This window comes from Amblyomma americanum, chromosome 4, assembly GCF_052857255.1.
Source record: "Amblyomma americanum isolate KBUSLIRL-KWMA chromosome 4, ASM5285725v1, whole genome shotgun sequence".
NCBI lineage: Eukaryota > Metazoa > Arthropoda > Arachnida > Ixodida > Ixodidae > Amblyomma > Amblyomma americanum.
Genome location: NC_135500.1, coordinates 21,883,313 through 21,908,923, shown reverse-complemented (window position 1 = coordinate 21,908,923; position 25,611 = coordinate 21,883,313). Strand labels below are relative to the sequence as shown.

At 47.6% G+C, this 25,611-nt stretch overlaps 1 protein-coding gene across 2 annotated transcripts in view; it reads left to right on the top strand.

Annotated features, from left to right (window-relative positions):
- LOC144130047 (uncharacterized) overlaps window positions 1-25,611 on the top strand; it is an 836,651-nt gene that overhangs the window by 803,905 nt on the left and 7,135 nt on the right. For both annotated transcript variants that reach the window (XM_077664079.1, XM_077664078.1), the window contains 2 exons: window positions 9,303-9,420; window positions 12,398-12,562. In XM_077664079.1, coding sequence (XP_077520205.1) covers window positions 9,303-9,420; window positions 12,398-12,562 — 283 coding nt within the window. The remainder of the gene's footprint in view (window positions 1-9,302; window positions 9,421-12,397; window positions 12,563-25,611) is intronic.

Sequence of the window (25,611 nt, the reverse complement as noted above, 5' to 3'; positions counted from 1 at the left end):
TTTTAGCACGAGTTTTTCACGCGTTTTGACAGCAGTGACCTGAAATCAAGGATTGCTTACATCTTAGGACGGAAATACCTCGAGCGGGAAACGCCGTTGCTAGGCGGTATGACCCAGTCTGTCGTCCAATGTTGCAGGCGACCGCGGCGGCAGCTATAGCAGTCGTCGGCGTCGCTTGAGGGCAACAAATTAAACCATTTTATTTATCGCAAATGTGCGGCGAACATACTTCTAGATGAATAGAATTCTTGCATAAGCACTCCCTCATTATCAGTTTTTGCAGCAGAGGTAGACTCTTCAGAAGCAGCCAACGTTTGATATTTTCATGTCTTGATGCTTGCTTGGGCTTGCTGCTATCTTTCTAGATTGTTCGCTCTCCTACTTTCCACCTCGGTTGCTCACCTTATTTAAGGCGTGCCTTCTTTCAATAAAATTCAGTTTTCAGTCAGCGCTGGTGTCTTGTCCTTTCTTGCGTGGTTGCATGCTTTTGCGCTACACCTTCTCCTTGGTACATATTGTATATTCGGGGAACTAGAGCCTCAATATCGAGAGCGGCTTTGCGGCGGCGATGACAGCAACTGCGCGTCGACGGTTGGCGAACAGAATACCCGTCGCTGTCGGCTGTGCTCAGTTTAAAGGGAACGGCATAAGGTGGCTGAAACACCGACAGCACTCGCGAACGCGTTAGAAAGTGTTGCGCACGGTTACTGTAAGAGGGGGGCTTATTGAAAGGAACTGGGACGACGGGAGCATCGGCGAAAACAGTCGGAGATCAGCCAGATCGAGCACAGACACATGCGTTGATAGCAATGCTGCTAAGACGCATGGCCATCTTCGTCTTTGTCATGAATGTTATTTACGATCGCCCTGGGGACCAGAGGAGCCATCCTGGCGACTTACGGTGACGATACGATGGGCGTGGGAGGGGGGGGGGAGGGTTGTAGTGAGTCTTGAGGCGCTGTGCACGAACTGTCTCTCGGCCGCGGCGGAGGTCGGGAGACGGCGTGAGAGGGGTTCATCGACTTAATTAATAGAAGATGTGCTGTCCAGGATGCAGTAGGGGCCGTGATACTTGGCGAGAAATTTCTAGGACAAAGAGTTCTTGACGGCATCCATAGCCACACAAGGGTTCCAGGAGAGAATTGCTGTGTGGTGTGAGCGTTGTTGAGGCGGGATTTCTAGAGATATTGGGTCTCAGTTGTAAGTGGGCGATTTGGCCACAATCTTCAGCTTGTTGCGCGGCTTCAGAAATTGGGGTATATTCGGAGGCGTCAGGTTGGTAAGGCAAAATGGTTTCTAATGTAGCAGGCGGATGACAGCCGTAAAGAAGAAAGAAGAGAGAGAAGCCGGTAGTGGAATGCCGAACGGTATTTTAGGCAAAAGTCACATAAGGAAGGACGAAGTGAGCATGTCATCAAGGGTGCGTTGAAATCCCTTGGTGAGGCCGTTGGTCTGCGGATAATAGGCGGAGGTGTTTCGATCAATTATGTTGCGCTGTCTGAGCAGGGTTTTGACGAAATCGGACAGAAAGGTGCGGCCTCCGTCGCTAAGCAGTTCACGAGGTGCATTGCGGCAAAGGACGAAGCGCTGCAGAAGGAAGGAGGCAACGTCTGTTGCTGTGGCAGCCGGAACGGCGGTGGTTTCTGCATACCTCGTCAGGTGATGAACCGCAACGATAGCCCAACGGTTGCCGGCCGCAGTGTAGGGAAGCGGGCTGTAGAAATCAATGCTGATCCGGTCGAAAGCGCTTGGTGGTCGAGGGAGCGGCTGCAAACTCCGCCAAAACGATGAGGAGACGTCTTTCGACGTTGACAGGCGAGGCAGGAGCGCACGTATTTAGGGACGAAGGCGTACATGCCGCGCTAGCCGCACGCGGGTGTACGTGTTGAAACCTACCGCGCGACTGCAGTGTGGGTCAGCGTGGAAACAGGCGCATATCTGCGTGCGCAGGTGGCGAGGAATAACGAGCAGCCACGCGCTAGCAGCAGAGTAATTGGATTCAGCCTTCGTGAGTGAACGGCTTGCATACGCAACGACGTACTCATCGAAGCCAGAGATGCGCTAGGTGAGTACGGCGCTTAGGCCAACACCACTTGCGTCCGTGTGGATTCCGGTAGGAGTCGTCGAGTCGAAATGGTGCGCTGTGAGGAGCCGTGCGAAGTGTATGCGTCGTCGCGCGCTGGAGACCACGGCGATAAATCCGGAGTGCTCGACAGAAGTTGTGTTAAAAGCGCAGCGATGGAAGCAAAGTTGTGAATAAATCGGCGAAAGGAAGAGCACAGGCAGCTTCACAGGTCTTCGATGGAGGTAGTTTTTACAAAGGCAGCCACAGCACGAAGTTTGGCCGGGTCGGGACAAACGCCTTCCGTGGAGACAACGAGGTCTAAAATGGTCGCTTGACATGCAGTAAAACGACGTTGTTTTCAAGTTCACCTGCAGGCCGGCGTCAGAGAGGCAGGTCAAAACGTTCTTCAGGCGGGATAGATGATATTCAATATCGGGGGGAAAAGACGACACTGTTCTGCTGATGTAGCATAGGCACATCTTCCACTTTAGTCCTCGCAAAATGGTATCCGTCATCTTTTCGTCGGTCGCAGCGGCAACAGAAACCGAAAAGCATCACATTACATTCATACAAGCCGTCGGGGTCAGGAAAGCTGTTTTTTTAGCGATCGGCCGCTTACATGAGGACCTGTCGATACCCAGAACGTAAGTCAAGGGAAGAAAAGATTTCTGCCCATTACAGACGTTCAGGACCGTTGTTTGTGGGCTCGGTGGCTTTACCACGATGCAGTCGTCAAACCTGCTCGTTTCCGCTACGCAGGCTTTTGCACTGCTCATCACCCAGATGCTATTCCTGTCCCTGGTTCCCACCCCTTCGCATGCCACCTCTGCCATCAAATCCCTTCGTTTCAAATCTCCCGCCGGCCTTTCTGCACAGCAGCCTGCGGCTTCAGCCTGTCCGGCAGCGCCACCTCTGGTATTCCTCGGACTCACCCATGGTCATCGACAGCGACAGACACGGTGACTATAAAGGCGCATCACCCGCGCTCGGCGCACTGTGGGCACGGTGGCTGTGCCACGATGCGGTCATCAAACCCGCTCGTTTTCGCTACGCAGGTCAGTAAGCAATACTCTCTTTCCACAAAAAAAAATCCACCAACTACTGTCCCCTGCAGCTACCGAACCCACAGTGCTGCCTTTCCATTGCCCTTGAATGTGCTGGTGTCATGCGTACCCTGTTGCTCTTGGCTGGCGATGTTGAATCAAACCCAGTCCCCGAAAAGGTACTAGAGGAACTGAAGAAACTGTCTGATGGCCAGTCACAATTATTCTTCGAGGTCCAAGGTCTTAGAAATCAACTTACAACTACGGTATAAGCTATTTCTGATCTTAGTAACAGGTTATCCGCCCTGGAAAATCATTATCAAGATGTTGTAACCCTACGCACCGACATGGATACAATCTGCGCTAACACCACCCACACAGCCAAAGAAATCCGAGGTATTGAAGCTCGTTTGGATGACGTCGAAAATCGTTCGCGACGTAACAATTTAATTTTTTACAGCATTAAAGAGGAGAATGCATCCGAAACATACCCCGAATCTGAAGAAACAGTCCTGCGCCTCTGCCGTGATCACCAAGACTTATCCATTGACCGCAAAGAAATTGAAAGGGCTCGCCGTCTCGGGCGCCATTCTACTGACCGCATTGGGTCCACAATAGTCAAACTTACATTTTTTTAAAACCAAGGAGCTGGTTCTATCAAACGGCCGTAAGTTAAAAGGCACAGATTACAGCTTAGGGGAGGACTTTTCACGCCCTGTCCGAGAAGCTCGAAAGCACCTTGTAAAGCTTGCCAAAGCTACTGCCACTAAATTTTTTTTGCGCTACAAAACCTTTTGCATTGGTTCTAAACGCTATGCCTTCGACGAGTCATCACAATCAGTACATGAAATCTCATAGCATACGACTTATCGTCGCGCTACTAATCTTCCTTGTAAAAGCCTTCGCGGTAACCTCCAAATGTTTCTTTGCTATTATCTTTACTAACATATAGTTTTCTCCTAAAACGTGAACACATTTGTAATCTTGTTTCATCGTCTGCCAGCAATATACTCGTACTAACAGAAACGTGGCTAACAGACGACATCACCGATCCGGAAGTTTTAGCTGATTTACCGAATTTTAACGTTTTTCGCAAGGACCGCAAGGGCTCACGAGGACGAGGTGTTCTTATTGCCAGTAACCAGCTGTTGCCTTGTTCTGTTATTAACATCCAATCGGAGCTTGAAATCTGTCGTTCTGTACCACAAATCGTCATAATAAGCGTCTGCTACAGAGCCCCCTCCAGTAGTCAAGTCGTTTCTTCACAGTTAAACGATAGTCTAAATCAAAATACTGGCAAATATCTCAACGCGCGCATACTTCTTTTTGGTGATTTTAATTACTCATCCATCGACTGGCTGAACCTAACACCAACAGGCAACACCGAATTGACGAACTTTGATGACGTTTGTTTGAATTTCAATTTCACCCAGTTAGTTGTTGAGCCTGCACGCGTAACACATGAATCCTCCTACATCTCGGACCTTATTCTAACTAATCATCTAGAAAGTTTATCATCGCTTAATTACGTCCGTTAAATTAATGACCACAAAGTATTACAGGCTACTTTCACTGTCATCCCGGAATCGCGCCACACATTCCATAAAACACTACGCCTTTATGACAGAGGGAATTACGAACAAATTAATAATCACTTGATGGCGCTTGATACGTGTTTCGATGATCGATCATTTGAGGAAAACTGGCTTACTTTAAAAACTAAAATTGCCGAACTAACCACGAAGTTCATTCCCACCATCACATTTCGTGTCAGTCAAAACGAACCATGGCTTTCAAAGCCCTTGAAAACACTCGAAAACAAAAAGGGACTTTTCCGTGCAGCAAAACGCAACTCGAGCGCATGCGCCTGGAACAAATATTACGTAGCCGAATCCACATACCTGCAATCTATCCGTAATGCCAAGCGCGCAATTTTCCAAACTGACCTGACCAAGATCCTAACAAATAACTCGAGGAAGTTCTGGAAATTACTAAATCCTCAACAGGCTCCGGTCATTACACTAGCTAACCCAATTGGCGAGATGACCAATGGCATTGAATGTGCAAATATTTTTAACACCGCTTTCTCATCCGTCTTCACACGCGAAACTGATATGCCACTTTGTACCGCAACTGTCAAACCGAGTTTGCATATGCCTTCAATCATGTTTTTTCTGCACGGCAATATATGTAGTATTGAAAATATCAAGACGTCATCTTCTGCGGGTGCTGATGAAATCACCCCCAAGTTCCTCAAAAATACTCGCCATGCTTCCGCAGAGTATCTATTAAAACTTTTGCACAATGTTGTGCTCGCGCTTACTTCCTGCTGTTGAGTTTGGCGAATTTGGACATGGGGAGGATTCCGTGAGGACCACCGCGAGGGTGGGTGAGCCCTCTGGGGGAGACGTGGCTGGAATTCCGGAAGCAGCGACGATAATAGCGTCCCCACGTGTTCGTTCCGGTCCTCAGACGATGAAGTACAAGATCAGTGTTGCCCTATTCAGTCACGCTGAACATGTACCAACTGACCCAGATTTCAACACTATTGAACAATTGCCCGAGTGCCGCGCCTTCGACAGAGGTTCCGCGTTATGTGACAAAAGCCATATCATCCGCTAACAGAAGCCTTGGATTCTTAGAACGACATCCACGCCATGCGCCACAAAACGTAAAATTACTTGCCCACAAATCACTCGTCCGTTCTAAATTAGAATACGCATCTGCTATTTGCAGCTTGAACCAAAATTATCTAACAAATTCCCTAGAATCAGTACAAGTCGAACCACAAGATTCATATATTCGTGCTATTCATATATTGTTAGTATATCGTCATTAAAAGCAGAGGCAGGGTTAACTTCTCTGGCTTGTAGACGTCGTATTACTAGTATGTGCTTGTTTCATAAATTGTATTACAGCTAACTTCGTCGTCCGCCCTATATCAATCCGCCGGCACGGGTTTCCCCCCGCATTGGTCATCCCCTTCAAGTTGTCCGGCCTCGTACGCGCACTACTACATTTGCATCGTCATTCTTTCCACGCTCAGCCACGGACTGGAACAGCCTTTCACGTGGCATCGCCGCAATCACTTGTCCATCAACATTTGTGAAATGTTTAGCGACTATATTTACCAGCGAATACTTTATATACCTTACGTGTTTTCTTTGTTTAATAAATCTGATTTATACATTTAACCCACCTCTTGTGTAGCACCCCCAATCCCGGGGGCATTTAAGGTAATAAAGTGATGTGAAGTAGGGAATAGACGTCCTGTGCGTGATCTTAAAAAGCCAGTGGTAATCCACAAAGACGCGTATAGAGCCAGCTTTCTTCTTCATAGGCACAACAGGCGGTACGCAAGAGATGCTTGAGAGCTGAATGATGCCGTTTTGAAGCATTTGGTCCACATGCTCTTCAGTAGTCTGGCGCTCGATCACAGACACGCGATAGGGGCTTTGCCGCTGCGGCATATGGGTACCAGTATCGATGCGATGGGTGACAGTTTAAATTTGGCCCAAGGAAACTTTTGCGTACGTCGAAGGAAGAGCGGAACTGATTAAGGAGGGTAAGAAGCTGTGTGCGTTGCGGCGGAGGAAGATCGGCGTAGATGGAGCGAAGGTACAGTTCGGTAGAAGAGGGATATGCCGCAGAAGGCGGACTGAGCGCGTTTGTGGCTTGGTGCGGCGTATCAACAGTCTCCTCGCGGATGAGCAGATACGCGATGTCAAGGACACTGCCGAGGTATACACCAAGGCACTCGACAATAGGGGAGGAAATGCGTTAGAGACCAAAATGGTACTGAGAGGCCAACGGATACCGTTATTACGGCGCATTGCAGTGGAAGACACTTGCGGTGCGGAAAAATGTGGGCCAGTGCGAAGACGACGCTGTTGTCGCAAAGAGAGTCGCAAGAGAGGTGAACAAGAACGGAAGAGCATTGAGGAAGCTCGATGCCTTCGGCGGCGAGTGCTCTAACCCAAGAAACAAAGAGTAACGTCTTGCAAAGGATTGAGCAGTGCAGATAACCCGAGTTCAGCTCGATCAGAATTGATGATAGCGTAATGGCGCGACAGAAAACCCCAGCCCAGAATAATAGCATGAGAACATGAAGGCAGCATGACGAACTCTATCGAATAAGGAATTCCTGAATCATGACTCGAGGGGTACACGCTGCGGACTGCTTGATGCGCCGAGTGCTTGTTGTAGGCAGCGACCGGCCAGCAGTTGGCGTCATTACCTTCCTTAACGAGCGACAAAGATTTTTGTCCATTACAAAAATCGTAACACCGGTGTCCACAAGCGCCATTACAGAAACGCCCTCGACAGAAACTTCACTAAGAGCAGAAGCTGACAGATGAGGTCTTTGAAAGCTCGACGGGGCGCAGTTCTCACCTCAGGAACTGCAGCGCCTAGTTTCCCTCCTGAGTAATGTTGGGGTGACGTCGCATAAGAGAGATGGAGCGGCGTCCCACCGAGGGTGGTCAATGTCTATAGAGATGGCAGAACGGTCAGAGGAAAAAGGACGACTTGATGGCGGCTCAGCAGGCCCAGAGTACTGACTTGTGGAAGGCCGGGAGCTCGAGCAGGTGGTGCTGAGACTGGTGCCACTTGGCCAGGCAAACAGCAAATGTAATAAATAGACCGGTTGTCGATGGTGCGCCAGGGATTGCTGGCTGCAGGGATTGATGGTCGAAGATAAGGTGCCGCCGCTCGCACAGGTAATAGAGGGGAAGAATGGGTACGCGGCCGAGGTCTGGTAATGACGTCGGCGTATGTCAGCGGAGCGGCGACAGGTGGTGGTGGATGGGCGGGCTGAAGAGCCTCACCAACCTGCTCTTGGATGGCATGTCAGAGAGCCGGAGTTCTGAAAGGCTCGGCAGAAGGGAGAGCTGACACGGCACTTATCGAGCCAAGTCTTTGATATGTAGAAGCAGTGAGAAGGTGTCAGCTGCAGGCGCCAGCCCGGCAAGCGACTCAGTCTGCCTGTGGTGCTGACGAGTGAGGATGCGCAAATCGCGCGCTAACAGCACCTGGAAGGCGTCGCCGTTGATGCCCTTCAGGATGAGTTTAAACTTGTCAGCTTCCGACATGTAGAGGTTTGCACGTTTGTACAAGTCAAGTAGGCATGTGGCTTGTGAAGTTTTCGGCGACCTCCTGTGACCGTTCGCGCAAGCATTGTTTGGCGCTGGATTTCCTGACAGCCGCAAGACCAAACATTTCGGAGAAGTTTGTCTTAAAGGCACACCAACTTCGGATGTCCACCTCGTGGTTCTGACACTACAAGTTAGCCACTCCGATGAGACAAAAAATGGCATTATTTAGTTTTGTTGCATCGTACCATTTGTTATGGAGGCTCGCCCGTTCGTTACACGTGATTCAATATTCGACGTCCTACTTATCGATCGGTCTCCCTGGAGATGGCCGGGTCCCGTTGGCGAAAGGAGCCGGCTCAGATAACAGCTGGGTCCACTTGCATGGCTTGCTGCCGAATGTCGTCAGGCATCGCAAGTATCGGGCAAGTAAGGCTGCGGAGTTCCGGGGCTGTAACCCGCCACCTCCACCCAATTTAAGACGTAGGAATATTTAAAGGAACTGGGACGACGGTAGCAGCGGCGAAAACAGAGGACAGCCAGGTCGAGCAGAGACACACACGGCGATAGCAATATGCTGCTGAAGCGCGCGTTCATCTTCGTCTTGGTCACGAAAATATGTCTTCTTTACATTACAATAATTCCAGATAAATCTTTTAAATTGTCGCAAGGCAAAACCAAAACGCCGCATGCCCTCAGGAGGTAAACAAAGATCGCTCATAAGTGAACAGATAACAAGGCAGTCGGATGAGATCATATTGGAAATAATAGCGCACAAAGGACACAGGGCCAGAAGAAAGAATAATGAATGAAGCCTTCGTTGTGAGTCGACGATCTTCCCGTGTATTTCTTTCCTCTGGTCCTCTGTTTTCTGTGCGCTTTTATTTCCAACACGCCCAACTGAACGTTCTACTAAGTCGGTTGAGAGATGTTTTGCACACAGGTCTCGCCTCCATCCTTCCTTCCTCTCGGCTTCTCGAGCAGGCGGCTCTGGAATTCGATGCTGACGTCTCGTTGTGAAGCATCGGGAGAGCTCGAGACACCGAGCGGAGAAGAGAGGGCGGTGCGCGGCAGTAGTGCAGCCCGTGTCACTTTCACGCGCAGGGAGTACCCGCTGGACCTGCTGGTGATCAACACCCACTTCTGGACATGGGAACCCCGCTGCCTGGTCGTCGGTCCCACAATGCTGCACGCCAAGGCGAATCTATCGCTACCGACAATTGTGAGTGCACGAGTTCTTATTCGCTGCGGTGCACCCGACGCTGTCCCTGTGTGCCGTTTTGAACCACGAACTACCGCTGCTCTCAAGAAGAAGCCGCATCAGCCAGGGGTGTGGGCAATCCCGGAAGGCTGAAGCGTAGCCGTACTGCCCTGAAATCTCCGCCAATCAGCGTCGGAGCCACCAGTATACGGGGTGTGAATAAATTGCTTTGAGGGCTTTTTTCAACATTACTGTACATTTGGAATTACGCGGCTATGTTTGGCGTGTTACACTTGCAAACATACAGCAGTTCTCTATAGCGATTGCAAAAGCATCATGAAGTGCGCAGAACGGCCCTAGTCTCGCGTTCGTAGTTCTTCACAGGGTCGCGGTGGAAGCTTCGTGATGTTAATGCGACAGCATTACAAGGCTCACTGGCAGCGAAACCAGCCGGCGTTGTTGTAAGCAATAGTGCTCATGAATCATCCCAGATGCCGTCGCCTTGATACCAAAGAAAAATAAAATTTATTTCGAAGGTGCGGGGACCCACGACTTTCAGGCTGCGATATTGGGCAGGCAGCCCACCGGCCGCAACGCCGCGTTACTACGTGATGAACAAAAGCGACCCTTTTATGTGCGTTGCCTCATGCCTGTACGCTAAAGGATGTGTTATTATGAAGCGAAAAAAGAAAATAAACAAAAATAAAAGGAAACAGAAATAAAAACAGTACTTTCGCTTTCAAAAAACACGTTAGTACTCCTAAATGCCCTCTGTGATTTTTTTAATATAACGGCTATGCTTCTTCCAGTACAGCTGTAGACCCTCCTGGCGCATTTATGTAAAACTTTACACCTGACCATTTAAGTCAAGTGGCAGTTCCTCTCAAGCTGGGGCTTACGACGCCATACCATGAGGATTAATATTATGTCTTTTTTAGAATTTAGTAACCTATCATTAGGTGTACGCCGTGTTGGGGGCTTTAAATCAGCGGCCCAGAGTGTCTCAAGCACCATGAGCCAAATACTGTGCGGTGTTCGCTGAAATCATAAAATGTTGCCGAACTACAATTGGAAAGGCGCCCGGTATTCACAATTTCCCATAGAGGTCGATTTTCTCAAGTAGCAGCCCGAAATCCATATAGTTTCCAAATATTACTTAGAGGGAAATCTGGCGCAACTGTCTATGAGGGTTTCTTAAAAGAGCTCTGCATCCACTGCGGGAATGCCAGGAAGACAAGGTCTCTTGCTTGGCCTGGTTAGTGTCAGTCCTAAAACATAACTATGACTACTGAAATATAAGTTCTCGCAAGAAATATTGCAAGGAAACGTTGTTCCAGAAAAAAAAGGTCTCTTGCTTGTCCTGGTTACTGTCAGTCCTAAATCATATTTACGACTACATATTGCAAGGAAACGTTGTTCCAAGAAGCCAAGGTCTCTTGCTTGGCCTGGTTAGTGTCAGTCCTAAAACATAACTACGACTACTTAAATATCAATTTTGGCAAGAGATATTGCAAGTAAACGTACTTGCAGAAAACCAAGGTCTCTTGCTTGTCCTGGTTAGTGTCAGTCCTAAAACATATTTACGACTACTGAAATATAAATTTTGCAAAAAATATTCCAAGGAAACGTTGTTCCAAGAAGCCAAGGTCTCTTGCTTGGACTGGTTAGTATCAGTCCTAAATCATAACTACGGCTACTGAAATATAAATTTTGGCAAAAAAAAAATATTGCAAGGAAACTTGTCAGGAAGCCAAAGTATCTTCCTTGGCCTGAAATATTGGCAAGAAATATTGCAAGGAAACATTGTGCGAGGAAGCCAAGGTCTCTTGCTTGCAAAGCTAATATCGGGGCCAGTTGGTTTATCATTATGCGAACGTATGCGCTAAGAGCGGCACAAGAAGACAATACACACACGGCACAAGCGCCACTAACTCACTCGTGTCTCTTGCTTGGCCTGGTTTATGTCAGTCCTAAGACATAACTATGACTACTGAAATAGAAGTTCTCACAAGAAATATTGCAAGAAAACGTTGTACTAGAAAACCAAGGTCTCTTGCTTGTCCTAGTTAGTGTCAGTACTAAAACATATTTACGACTACTGAAATATAAATCTAGCAAAAAATATTGCGAGGAAACGTTGTTCCAAGAAGCCAAGGTGTCTTGCTTGGCCTGGTTAGTGTCAGTCCTAAAACGAAAACATGACTACTGAAAAATAAACGCTCGCACAAAATATTGCCAGGAGACGTATTGCCAGGAAACCAGGGTCCCTTGCTTGGCCTGGTTAGTGTCAGTCCTAAAACAACTATGACTACTGAAATATAAATTGTGGCAGAAAATATTCCAAATAAACGTTGTGCCATGAAGCCATGCTCTCTTGCTTGGCCTGGTTAGTGTCAGTCCTAAAACGTAACTATGACTACTGAAATACAAATTTTGGCAAAAATTATTGCAAGGAAACGTTGTGCCAGGAAGCCAAGGCCTCTAGCTTTGCATGGTTAATGTCAGTCCTAAAACATAACTATGACTACTGAAATATTAATTTTGCAAAAAATATTGCAAGGAAACGCAGTTCTACAATAATACCGTCTTACAATAAAATCTACAAAATGTACATTTCACTAAATGAGCAGGAACGCAGATTTGTGTAAACGATCATCGAATTTGGCCACTGTGAGAGAGGGCTTTTTCAGCGCATTCTTACGGTGACTATACTCGTTTCAATGCATTTATTGCAGCACTTTGATAATTCTTATCTTAAGTAATCTGGGTGTCTAGCTGGATAACTACACCAACACAAAGAGCACAAAACACCGTTGTAAGCCAAACTACAAACAACCAACAAATCCAATTCGTAGAACAGTCAACCGGTTAGCAGATGTCAGTACCAAGCCACGTATTTTTAGGCGTGCCTCAGCTGTCGATGGCTGATGAAGTGAGGGGCCGCCAGCTTTCCCTCTAGGTGATATTTAAAAACTCTATGCCGGGATCCTGCTCGCAGGGCAGCGTGGCCAGTCTGCTGCCCGACGCCGCCGTTCCGGAGAAGATCGCGGTGCTGCTCTCTTTCTCGGCGGCCGTGGTCGGTTTCCTCATGCCGGACACGTGGGACGAGTCGCTCCAGTACGCCAGCAGCTGCCTCGCGGCTCACCTCTACCCCACCACCAGCGTGAGTCGCGGTCGCCCCGCTGGTCACGACGGCAGTGTGTGATAATTGCACGAGTGGTTTAAGAATCTTGCACGATTTTGTTTAACCTGCAACGGAATAAATGACGTTTGAGTAAGCGCCGGTACTATGCCACTTTAAATTATACCAGGCTAGGCTAGGCTAAGCTAGCTCAATTTAGTGACTGACCTAACCGGCCAGGATTTTGGAGAAAAGAAAGTTCAAGGTAGGCGATAAATAGGCCTTTTAATGACAGCAGTTCAAAATGTTTGGCGAGATGTGCGTCGATAAAATGGACGTCCTATCAATCAAGCGCCGTTACGTGACATATCTGGGAATATTTTTCTGTGGCGCTGGCTGACAGACGCGAAGAGTTTGTTCGTAATATGTAATAACCTCTTGCTGAATGCAATGCAACTTTCAGAAAGCCTTCTTATAGAGCTAAAGGGATTCTGCCAGATTTCGAGCTGTTATCGGGATTCAAACTCCGCATTTTGTAAGAACTACTGCTGCTGCTGCCGCTGCCGCTGCTGCTGCTGCTACTGCTGCTGCTGCTGCCGCCGCTGCTGCCGCTGCTGCTGCCGCTTCCGCTGCCGCTGCCGCTGCTGCTGCTGCTGCCGCCGCTGCTGCCGCCGCTGCCGCTGCTGCTGCCGCTGCTGCCGCTCCTGCCGCCGCCGCTGCCGCCGCCGCCGCCGCCGCCACTGCCGCTACCGCTTCTACTACTACTACTACTACTACTACTACTACATTATTGCAGGGGGCGGGGGGGACGTGACAAATAACATCTGCTGGTTAAAGAACAAGTGAAATACCATACAATAAGAAGAATACCATGACACAAGTAATAACGAAGAATGAAGGACATGCACCGAAGGCGAACAACTCCACGCCACAAATACAATCGCACTAATGAAAAACACGCGCAAGAGGACTGCGTGCCACGTCACACATCTGATAAAAATTCGCGGAATAGATCTTCTCTACAGCACTCAGTGACGCCAGCAGGCGGCCTCTTCCACTCATTGATCATCAGTGGAAAGAATGAGGTTTTATATACATCTTTCCGACATTTTATCTCTCAGATCATTCGCTGATGATTAAATCGTCTAAAAAAAAGAGATTCAAGCACCTACCCCTCCTTGTTTAACCGTTAACGCCCGACGTTGCACACATGATACAGAGCGCAAAAATTTGAATTTTAATTTCTGCCCGCATATCTCCTTGAACTGCTAGCATACTTCAAGTAAAGCTCTTCTCCAACATATTTATCAACTCAAAACTGAAGTATACGCTGCCAGAGATGCAAGAGGCCCACGAAAAAAATTCGTGCAAAAGCTAGGCCTAATTGCAAACAGCCTAAATTTTTGGTCGTAATGCTGCATTCACAGACGATAGAGAAGTTTTGAATTTTGCTTTTGATTTCCTGCATGCGCCTGCGTGTTACAACATCGTTTTCTGGACCTTAGGCACTTATATATTACAAAAATTACCTCAAATCAACTAATACTTAATTAAAAGTTTCTGAGTATATCTCAAAATTCTTAATTTTTGTGATCAAGGAGCATTAATGATAAAGTCCTGTAAATTCTGAAGTTTCACTTGACGTTTTGCAGTGCACAGAAATTGATGGGTTAACGCTAAGTTTTCCAAAATAAATGAGATACATGATTTGCCACCTGAAATGCTTTCTACGGTTAGTTAAATATCCCCAACCGAGATGGACTTTAAGAGACGTGACACTATTTGAAAAGCTATGATTATTAGTCGGGTGGTGTAGGAACAGCGCTAAGAACAGGACAGAAGTCAAACATGGAAGCACAGGGACGGGCGCTGACTATCAACTGAATCTTTATTTCGGAGCACAAACATGTATAAGGTGGCAGCAAGGGGGTACAATCAGGTATGCGCGGTCACATGGAAACAGTGAATAGTCATGTCAAATTATGAATTTTGACATCTGAGGCTGAGAAGGACGGAAGGGAAGAGGCGATATAACAGAAAAAACTGATAAAAAACTGCACGGTGTAGAGGGCCGTCACGCGAACTAAGAAAAATCAGATGAAGGATTAAACAGGATGCGAAAGTATGGCGAAAAAATGGGTAAGTTTAAAACGCGTGGAAACGATAGTGAAAGAATAAAACCATTAAAAACAATAAAAATTGCTGTGTGCGGCTAAAACATGTAAAGGAGGCGTTCAACATTTCTCAAGTTTAACAGGGGCCAAAAATTAAAAAGACTAAAAAGTTTTTTGAAGGCAGTCAACGAAAAACGCCAAAAACCAAAGCACCATGAACCCCAAAGAACAAGAGAGAGGGGGAAAATGTCTGCTAGAACACAAATACCCTGAATTAGGAATTCTATAATTTGCTCAGAACCGTCAACGACAAGAGGGTCGTCAATCGTTAATAATTTTAGCCTGTCTTTAATGAAGCTGGCTATTGGCTTCTGCCATGAATCTTTCTCAGAAACTATTACCCTAAAAGGGTAACCTGTCTTATGGGTTTTTGCAGAAAAGAAGGCATTTCCGGTCAAACGGCTCGTAGAATTTAAGGCACTTGCTAACGTGTCAAGTTTGGCGGTTTTGCATAGGCGCATGGCTTGTCTCTTTACCTTGGAGAGGTTGACGACGTCCTTCCTGTCAAAGACCGTCTCAAGGGCACTGGTGACTCTCGCATTGTATTCTCCAGATGTAAGCACATTAAACCCGCCTTTCTTGTCAGAAGGGACCAGGAAAAGTTCGTGGCTTCGAAGAAAGGACACGGTCCGATGCACCGGAATCTTCTTGAGAGATGGCCTGTGCTTGACCAGGACGTCAACGCCCTCGGAAATGCACCGGCTCTTGTCGGAGTCAGGAGCTCATTGACCTACTTGTCGCACAAGGCTTAGAAGTTCCACTGGTGACTTTTTAGGTTCCACCGCGAATTTTTGTCCCGGGCTGAGAACATTGCGCACATCGTCCGGCAGGTCAATATCACCAACCGTGTGCACAGGATTCCGGGTACCCGTGTGCCTCTTTGGTAGCCAGGCTCGAAGTTGCAGCAAATGTTGATGCCAAAGAAATTCCACCGTGATGTCGAGGATCCGAGCGCATTCGTTCCTCGTTCCATAAGATGCTTGGCTGGAGTTTAACCGAAGAAACAATGCTTCTTTGTAGAGCCGGGATTGCCTTTGCCACTCCGACCTTAGTAGCTTCAGGATTCGATTTCTGTGTCCGGCTGACGGAGCGAAACCACAGAACATACCCAAAACGTCTGGAGGAAGAAACTTGTGGCGGATGCAAAAGGATAAAGTCCGGGACCGGCAAACTGCAAGAGCAGCGACTGAGATCAGAAGAGTAGGATCCGAGATGAGACAGTCGACAGAGCCCGAGAAACAAGAAATGAAGTTTAGGAGAGCGAGTTGACGGGCTAGTTGGTATTTCATGATGTAGGAACAGCGCTAAGAACAGGACAGAAGTCAAACATGGAAGCACAGGGACGGGCGCTGACTATCAACTGAATCTTTATTTCGGAGCACAAACATATATAAGGTGGCAGCAAGGGGCTGCAAGAGAGTTAACAGTAGTAGAGTTCCTCGTGGCTGTGGGCAGACGCATGGCAATCCCCACGTTTCATGCGCCACAGGTGTTGTATATTCAGTTCCCCTGTCCTGCGGAAAGAAATACATAGGTCAAACGGGGAGATGTATAAACACCAGGCTACAAGAACACCACTATAATATGAGCAGGGTAGCTATCACCGGGAGCCTTGCAAAACATTGCAAAAAGTGTAATTACGACACCTGCACCCCTGTTTACGACGGGTGCGCGATCATTGGCAAAGGACGGGATCGCTTATCCAGAGAAATAATCGAAGCCATCGAAATCCGGCGTGCCAAGGACTGCTGTGTGAGCACTCCGTCCATCTGCCTTTCTGAGAAAGAATTGATGTTCTTAAAGGCAGCTGGGCATACCTTTTGAGAGGTGACTTAACTCAGGGTATTTGTGTTCTAGCAGACATATTTTTCCCCTCTCTCTTGTTCTTTGGGGATCATGGTGCTTTGGTTTTTGGCGTTTTTCGTTGACTGCCTTCAAAAGGTTTTTAGTCTTTTTAATTTTTGGCCCCTGTTAAACTTGAGAAATGTTGAACGCCCCCTTTACATGTTTTTAGCCGCACACAGCAATTTTTATTGTTTTTAATGGTTTTATTCTTTCACTATTGTTTCCACGAGTTTTAAACTTTTATAAACCCATTTTTTCGCCATACTTTCACATCCTGTTTAATCCTTCATCTGTTTTTTTCTTAGTTCGCGTGACGGCCCTCTACACCGTGCAGTTTTTTATCCGTTTTTTTCTGTTATATCGCCTCTTCCCTTCCGTCCTTCTCAACCTCAGATGTCAAAATTCATTATTTGACGTGACTATTCACTGTTTTCATGTGACCGCGCATACCTGATTGTACCCCCTTGCTGCCACCTTATATATGTTTGTGCTCCGAAATAAAGATTCAGTTGATAGTCAGCGCCCGTCCCTGTGCTTCCATGTTTGACTTCTGTCCTGTTCTTAGCGCTGTTCCTACACCATGCAATACCAACTAGCCCGTCAACTCGCTCTCCTAAGATTATTAGTCACAAATCTCGCGGCATAATTTTGGACGCCTTCGAGCATGTCAGATAAGTTGGCACACTGGGCGCCATCATATACAGGGCATGTATATTCTAGAATTGGTCTTATATAATTGAAATACAGGATTTTTTTGACATTAGGAAGTTCTTTATTTATATTAAATTTTAAGAAACGCAGCATTCTGCACACTTCGTGTGCAATATACTCACCTTGCCTCGTCCACGTGAGGCTAGATGTCAGGTAAGCGCAGAGATACTTATATTGAGAAATTTTTTTGCAAGGAAACGTCCTTTAATGAGTAACGAGTCTCGATTGGGGAACGCTTTCGAGTGATCGAGATGAGCTGCCATTCTGTAGTGCTCAAGGACATTTGCCGTTTTGAGCGCCAGCACTAAAGATAATCCAAATCTCGCTGATCTTTTAACGCATCTGAAGAACTTTCCACAACATGGTAAACGATACAGTCGTCAGCATAGAGCCGAACTACTGCATAAACAACAACCTACCACTACTACAATTAGCACACCTACTATTACTACTACTACTACAAACAACCTACTTCGGCTACTGCCAAAACAACAAACTACTTCTACTACTGCAACTAGAACAAAGCTGCATTTCTTTGTAGGAAGGAGCACATTTTAACGCAGTAGCGGAAAGGCTCCCGCTGTGCAGAAAATCAGGCGTTGGCGTTGCGAGCGAGAAAGCAAGTGGCCCACCACCTGCCACCTAGGTCAGGTGGCCTTCTGACGTCATGAAAACCTGCCCACCATGGCAGGTGGCAAACTGCCCATCGTGTTATACGCAGCAGTTAAATTAAGAGGGGTTGCTCTGGGAGAGCAACCTGGATCTCACAATCCCGGTGCCAGTGAGACAGCCCAGTGGCGCATCACTGCACCGCTGCACTGGGAGTGGTATGAAGCCCCCCGGCTATTTATAAATATCAAGAACAGAATGTCTGCGAAATGGCACCCCAAGCTGTCGCAGAGACCCATTACCGCCATCCCGTCAGGCGGAACTTAAGCGTCATCTCAGGGTTTCGCTTTTCGACGCTGTTTGCACTGTCTGTGTAAAGACAGCTTTCAGATGCCAAATTAAAGCTCTCTTTCCCTTCACTTAGTCAATGGTTATAATGCTCGGCTGCTGACCCGCAGGACGCGGGTGCAATCCCGGCCGCGGCGGCCGCATTTCGATGGAGGCGAAATACTATAGGCCCGTGTATTGCGCGATTTCAGTGCACGTTCATCATCATCATCATCAGCCTGACTACCCCCACTTCAGGGCAAAGGACTCTCCCGTGTCTGTTCAATTAACCTCTTCCTTCGCCAGCTGCTGCCAGTGTACCCCCCGCACTTCTTAATCGCATCCGGCCGCCTTTCTGCCGCCCCCTGCTATGCTTACCTTCTTTCGGAATCCACTCAGTTACCATTAAAGACCAGGGGTTATCTCGCCTTCGCATTACACACCCTGCCCAAGCTTATTTCTGCCTCTTTGTTTTGACTAGAACGTCGTCAAAGCGCGCTTGTTCCCTCACCCACACTGCCCACTTTCGGTCTCTTAACTTTACACCTATATTTTTTCTTTCCATAGCTCACTGCGTTGTCCTTAACTTGAGCTGAACCCTTTTCGTTGGCCTCCGTGTTTCTGCCCAATAGCTTAATACCAATACGATACAATTGTTGTATACTTTAGTTAACCTCCCTGCATTTCCGTTCATTATTCTCTCTGTGTCTTAAAATATATTAGTAAACTACCATTCATGATTTAAAAGAACCTGCCACATGCGCTCCACCCCATTCTTAATCTTCTATTTATTTCCCTCTGATGGTCCCTATCAGCGGTCACTACCTGCCCTAAGAAGACGTCTTCCCCTCGCCACTTCAAGCACCTCGCTACCAATTGTTAATTGCTGTTGTGTTGAGGGACTGCTGAAGATTAATTTACTTTTCTGCAGGTTTACTTATAGACCCACCGTTCTGATCTGCCTGTCTAACTCGTTTATTCTGTTCTGCAGTTCACCTCCTGAGTTTCTTAGCAAGGTAAGGCAATGTAATTAGCGAATCGCAGGTTAGTTATGCATTCTGCACTAACCCTTATCCCCAACTGTTCCCAATCAATCCCTCGGAATAGCACCTGAAAACAGGCGGTGAATAGCAGTAGCAAGATCGTGTCACTCTGTCGGGCATTCTTCCTTCTTGCAATTTTATTGCTTACTTTATGGAGGACTACGCCAGCTGTGCAGCTGCTATAGATATCTTCCAGTATTTTCACATGAGACTCTTCTACACCGTGATTCCGCAATGCCTGCCTGACTGCCGTGGCTACCACTCAGTCAAATGTTTTCACATAATGGAGGAAGGGTATATATAAGGGCTGGTTATATTCTGCGCATTTCTCTATCATCTGATTGATAGTGTTAACATGGTCTATTGTCGAGTATCCTTTACGAAAGCCTGCCTATTCATTTGGTTGATGAAAGTTTAAGGTTGTCCGGACTCTATTATCGATTACCTTAGTAAATACCTTGTAGGCAACTGGCAGTAAGCTGACCGGTCTGTAATTTTGTAAGATCCTTGACATCTCCTTTCTTAAGAATTAAGATAATGTTAGCGGTCTTCTAAGCTCCCGGCACGCTCGAGGTCATAAGGCATTGCGTATATAGGCTGGCTAGTTTTTCTAGCACGAGCTCCCTCGCCTCCGTCCATCAAAAGATCTACTGTTACCTGATCCTCACCAGTTGCTTTCCCCATTTGCATTTCTCCTAATGCTTTCTGTACTTTCTCTTTCGTTACCGGGGGATGTGTCATTCCTGTGCGCTAATGTCTCTCATTAACGTTCTGATTACATGGGCTACTGTATAGATTTGTGCAGAACTCTTAGGCTACTGTAACTACCTGATGCATACTGCTAACAACATTACGCTCTTTGTCTCAACGAATACGTCTGATTTTTTATTATGCCGAGTTTTCTCTTCACCGCTTTTAGGCTACCTCCGTTCTTTAGAGCATTCTTTAGGCCCAATTTTAGCTAAAACAAGAGCGGATGGTGGCTTTCAGCAAAAATATGCAGCCGGTGCCACGTTACAAACCGTGGGTCACGCCGCAGCCTGCGATTGGTCAAGAGGTGGTGACGACACATTGAGAACCGGAAAAGCTGCCGACATGGGTCCGGCGCTGCGTTGAGTCCAGATCGCAGGTTTCCGCTGTGTTGTAAAAGCGATTATAGCGACTATTTTTTTGCTGGCCTCCAAAGAAAAGGATACCCTAATTCGTTAATCTCAGAGTGAGCGAGGGAACAAACGCGTGTTAATTACATCCTAGTCGAAATAAAGCAGAAATAGGCCTGGGCAGGGCGTGTAATGCGAAGGCGAGATACCCCTGGTCTTTAATGGTAACTGAGAGGATTCCGAAAGAAGGTAAGCGGAGCAGGGGGCGGCAGAAATTTAGGTGGCCGGATGAGATTAGGAAGTTTGCAGGCATAGGGTGGGCGCAGCTGGCAAAGGACGTGATTAATTGGAGCGACATGGGAAAGTCCCTTGCCCTGCAGAGGGTGTAGTCAGACTGATGATGATGATGATGATAATTGTTAGGCCGCGCTTCATTAACGCGTACATTTTTTTTATTCCTTTAGCTTGCGGTCACTGCGGGCCTCCAGTCTACGTGGAGAGCTCTCAGTGAAGCTCCGAGCTCCCCCCTACCCGCGTGCCCCCCCCCCCCTACCCGCGTGTCCCCCCTACCCCCGCAAGCAGTGGCAGAGGCGCAAGAGGCACCGACTGCTTGACAGCACCGCTGTGACGGCCGAAGACACCTGTCGTTTTTAAGCGCTCTAAGAAAGCATGCGAGGCGCACACAACGAGCACGTTGTGCCGCTTGGTCTTAGGCATTCCCACGGCGGCAGACCCCTATACTGCGCGTCTGCGGAAATATGCGAAGCACCTCGCATTCCTCGATGGGCAACCCTTTTTTTGCATTCTCGATGGCACCGAAGCGTCGCGTGTCTCCGCCGTCGACATTCCTGCGGCGAGCCAGTGGATTTAGTGGTACCGCCAATTAGCTGAAAAAAATCTTTTCATCCTTCGAGAGGCGACGCGCGGGTGCGGCCGGGAAGGGGAAAGCATCAAGAAATAAGAACGAGAACCCCCCCCCCCCTCCCCCCCGGGGAGTTAAAAATGTTTTCTGTATGTGTTTCTTTTTCTTTTTAGCCAAGCCCCGGGCTCGATGCTTAACGGAATAATGGCGCAGATCAAGTGACAGGACAGCAGGAGAGTACAAACACACACAAGCGCCAACTTAAGACTTTATTGTTTGGCTGCCAATATGCCGAATTTATACAAACCAACACGCCTAAACTGTGAACAATAATCAAACAGTGACGCACATGGACGGGATGTGCGAAGCGGCAAATCATGATATCGCACGAGGCAAACAACATGACGAGAGCACTAAGCTCTACCGCAGCACGTGGAACATCCCTGTCTCAGATGACTAACTGGCAAAAAACAAGAGGTAAAAGACGGGACGACACATGCTAAAACCTAAACTAATCACGAATATATCACTGAAGAAAAAATATGACGGAAGGCCACGTCACAAAACCAGAAAATTGACAAAGGAGGACTAAAAGGGCTAAACCCATGAGAATGAAACCTGAAACGTCAACAGAACACGCAAAGACTCAGTGTAAAACAAGACGCATAAAACAAAACTACAAAGAAGTTGGGTCCAACCTTCAGGGACTGTGGCGACCTGCATTGGTTATCGCAGCTTAGGGCGGGCCTCGAAATATGACCGCCCTAACTTCTTTATTTGAAAAAGCTTCAAAATTGGATGTAAAATCATTGGAGGGCAGTCTTGTCTAGTTTAGCTCGATGCTCCGTGCAGTGGTACGTAATTCTATGGATGTAGAGTCTAACCTCGGGTCGATGAGTAAGGTCTTGTTGATTTTCTCTATGTGAGAAGCGTGAATTGTTGGGCGAGTTGGTACATGTTGACGTGAACAAAACCCAGCGAGAAAAGACGCAAGACCAGAGGAAGACACACACAGACTGTGGCCGGACTTTCAACTGAATTTATTAAGGTTCCACCACGTATTTATAGCCACTACTTGCGCAGGCGCACATACATGCCACATTCAACAAAGTCCGGACGTCATTGCTAGCCAGATAAAAAATTCCATTCTTTGTCAGTGAGAATGGCAGATAGGTCGCTGATACAAACACGCTCGTTCTTTTTTATTAAAAACGCTTCTAACAGCTCGCGCTCGTGCCTGGTCTTCCCGCGGCCAATAATGGTAGCATTGTTCAGCAAAGCTGAGCAATTTTGGCACTCCTTGACATGTATGGCCAGGTTGCTCCCTGTACCTAAGCGCAGCGTTCTGCCATGTTCCCTGAGTCGCTCGTTCAAACATTTCCCCGCCTTCTTAATGTAAATTTTCCCACAAGAGGTAGGGATAGAATATACTACCCCCCCAGCACACTTCGTGAACTTTGTTTGGTGCTTAGTTTTGCAGGCAGGTTCTCGCTTGGAGCCGGAGATACGGACGCAAAGGCTGGAAAGCTTTCGGGGGGCCGAAAACACCAAATTCACTCCATATTTTTGGGAAACCTTTTTCAGTCCATGCGAAATTCCATGGTAGTAAGGAATCACCTCAAAGTTTCTTGTCCTCTCTGTTGGGTGCTCGGTATTGGCAGCAGGCTTATTCATTTTCTTGCCCAAGGTTTCAGCGACCACCAACAGCAAAGAGGAAGGAAACCCATCTTTTCTTTTCTTTTAAGTTACAGTTTGACTGTCTGTGTGACTCAACTTGTAACCCTTGTACATCTTGTAAATATATTTTCTCTTTGTCTCTATCATCTGGCATCAATCATCGCCTGCTCCTTCAACACCGTCGAATTCACGTTGGGAGAGGTCCTGTGCCCCTCTGAAGAAACGCGAAGAACCCTCTTTGAATTTACTTGTTCATGATAATATATTCTACCACAGTATTCTACCAGTAAACAAAATGTTAGACTACAACGTCCTGCTTCTTATGGAATCCATGACCTCCCGCCGTAGTACATTTCTCCTCAAACTTGCATCCTTACACAAAATGGACCCACCCAGTTATACACGTAAAAGAAAGCAATAGACGGTACCTCAGGTTCGCACCAACCAAGGGAGGCAAATGATGCAATTCTTAGCTCCTAACACGCTTATTTCAAATGAATGGTGGTGCGAAAATGCCGGCAATAAAAGAAATGTTTTTATGAGAAATTTTCTCAGTCGTATGGAGGATAATGACAGTTTTTTCTTTTAAATATTGTTTGTTGTACATGCTTGTACATCCTCAATGTGTCTTCTTATCAACAGGAAATTTCGCCTATCTCTGTTATCTCATAGTGAACATCTTGTTTTGTACTCATGTCTATTACAATTGGTCGCGCCCTGGCGACCAAGGTCCGTTGGGACTGCAGGTCATGTCAGCTAAGCAGCGCCGCCTCCCAGGCCTCCCTAGAAGGGTGGGAGATGAAGGATTGGGAAGGGTGGGGATTGGAAGGGCAGGCCCAGACCATATGGAAAACGTCCGAGAACGTCGCTCCGCCCAGCCTGCAGCCACCATCAAATTCTGAATTGAAGTGTTTCAATACTGCCGGGCACAGCATTGTATATGTAAAAATTTTGAGAAAAAGCCGTTCGTCTGCTCTCCGGAGACCCTTACAGGGTTCCGGAAAGTGACGATGACTGTCCTTATAATATGTAGAGATGTCTTTGAATGTAATTATATATTGGGTAGGCTCGTAGTAGGCTTCCTGAGCAAGTGTGAGTGCCCGGGGGGAGAGCGCGCGGGCCGAATGATCGGCTAACTCATTGCCCTGGAGTCCCTAGTGGCCGGGAGCCCAGATGAGGATACAGTTTGGAGGGTCGCTGGACCGACAGCAATTTTGTAGGATGCGCCAATCGAGAGGAGGTATCCAACGCAGCTCATAGTTCCGACAGGCCCCCTTCGAGTCGATAATGATGTGTTTCACTTGTGGGAGGGAGAGAGCGAGCGCAATCGCGATTTCCTCCGCGTGTGTTGCGCTGTAGGCGCGGAAAGTCAGTCCTGCCACTGTGTTGTCGTGGACCACTGCTGCGGTGAGCCACCCCCCACGGTGGGGACCGGCAATGTCCACGTAGTACACGTGTTGTTGTCGACCATAATGTCGCTCCAGTGCTTCTGCACGCGCCTGGCGACGGCCATTTTGGTCAGAGTGTGACATGTTGCGGGGAATCGGTCGGGCCCTGAGGGCGCGTCTCCAGGGTTCTGGCGCTCGTACCCGTTCCTCAAAGGTAATGGTGTGTTCGATGTGGAGTCGGTCAAGAATGTGGCGAACGGATGGCGTTTGTGATAGGCGCGTATATTGGTTGACGAGATGGGCGTCTCGGAGTTCCAGATACGTGTTGACCACACCCAGGTCCAACAAACGCTGGTTGGATGTGGCAATGGGAAGGTCAAGAGCCCGTTTGATGAATTTGCGGTGCATGACCTCGAGTTGGTCCTCGTCGTGTTTGCGCATGTGAAGGTAGGGGGTTGATTAGATAATTCTACTCGTTACAAAGGCATATGCCAGCCGCAAGGCATCTTTGCTTCGTAACCCCCCACGCTTGTTGGAGACTCGGCGTACCATACGGCCCACCTGATCACCATACATACGGATTTTTGCGAGTGTTGTGTCCAGTCTGCGCTGTTGGTGAATAAAGAGACCGAAGATGCGGATCTCCTTGGCCTCTCTAATCGGACCGGAAGGGGGTGTGAGGTGAATTGAAGTGTCGTCCCGAGGAGAGGATCGAATATGGACAAATTATGATTTGGTGGGAGCACACGGGAGACCACAGTATGCAGCTTAAGTGTCCACTGCCTCCGTTTCCTGTTGCAGGCAGGTCTCCATGTGCCCGAGATTGCCTTTTGTTGTCCAGATAGAGATATCATCCGCATATACGGCATATCGGATGCCGACCATAGAGCTTAATTTTGCGGGAAGGTCTTTCATTGCGAGGTTGAAGAGGAGGAGAGATAAAACCAAACCCTGTTGTGTACCCCGGGATCCGATGGTATAGGGTCCGTGTTCCTTGTCTTGAATTCGAATGTAGGCCTGTCGATTCGTGAGAAAATGCCAGATGTATCGGTATGTATTCTGACCACAGTTGGTATCATGGAGGTGGTTAAGTATTACTTCATGTTTTACATTATCAAAGGCTCCTTTCAAATCCAAGGCCAGGACTACCTTATCATTGTGAGGGCGTTCTTTGGGCTCTAATATGTCATGATTGAGTTGTAGAAGGATGTCTTGTGTGGATTTCTGTGGTCGGAAACAAAACAGTGTCTGCAAAAGTGTGACGTGTTTCGAGGTAAGTGGACAACCTGTCTCGCACCATAGTCTCCATCAGTTTGCCGACACAAGATGTGAGGGAGATAGGGCGCAGGTGCTCT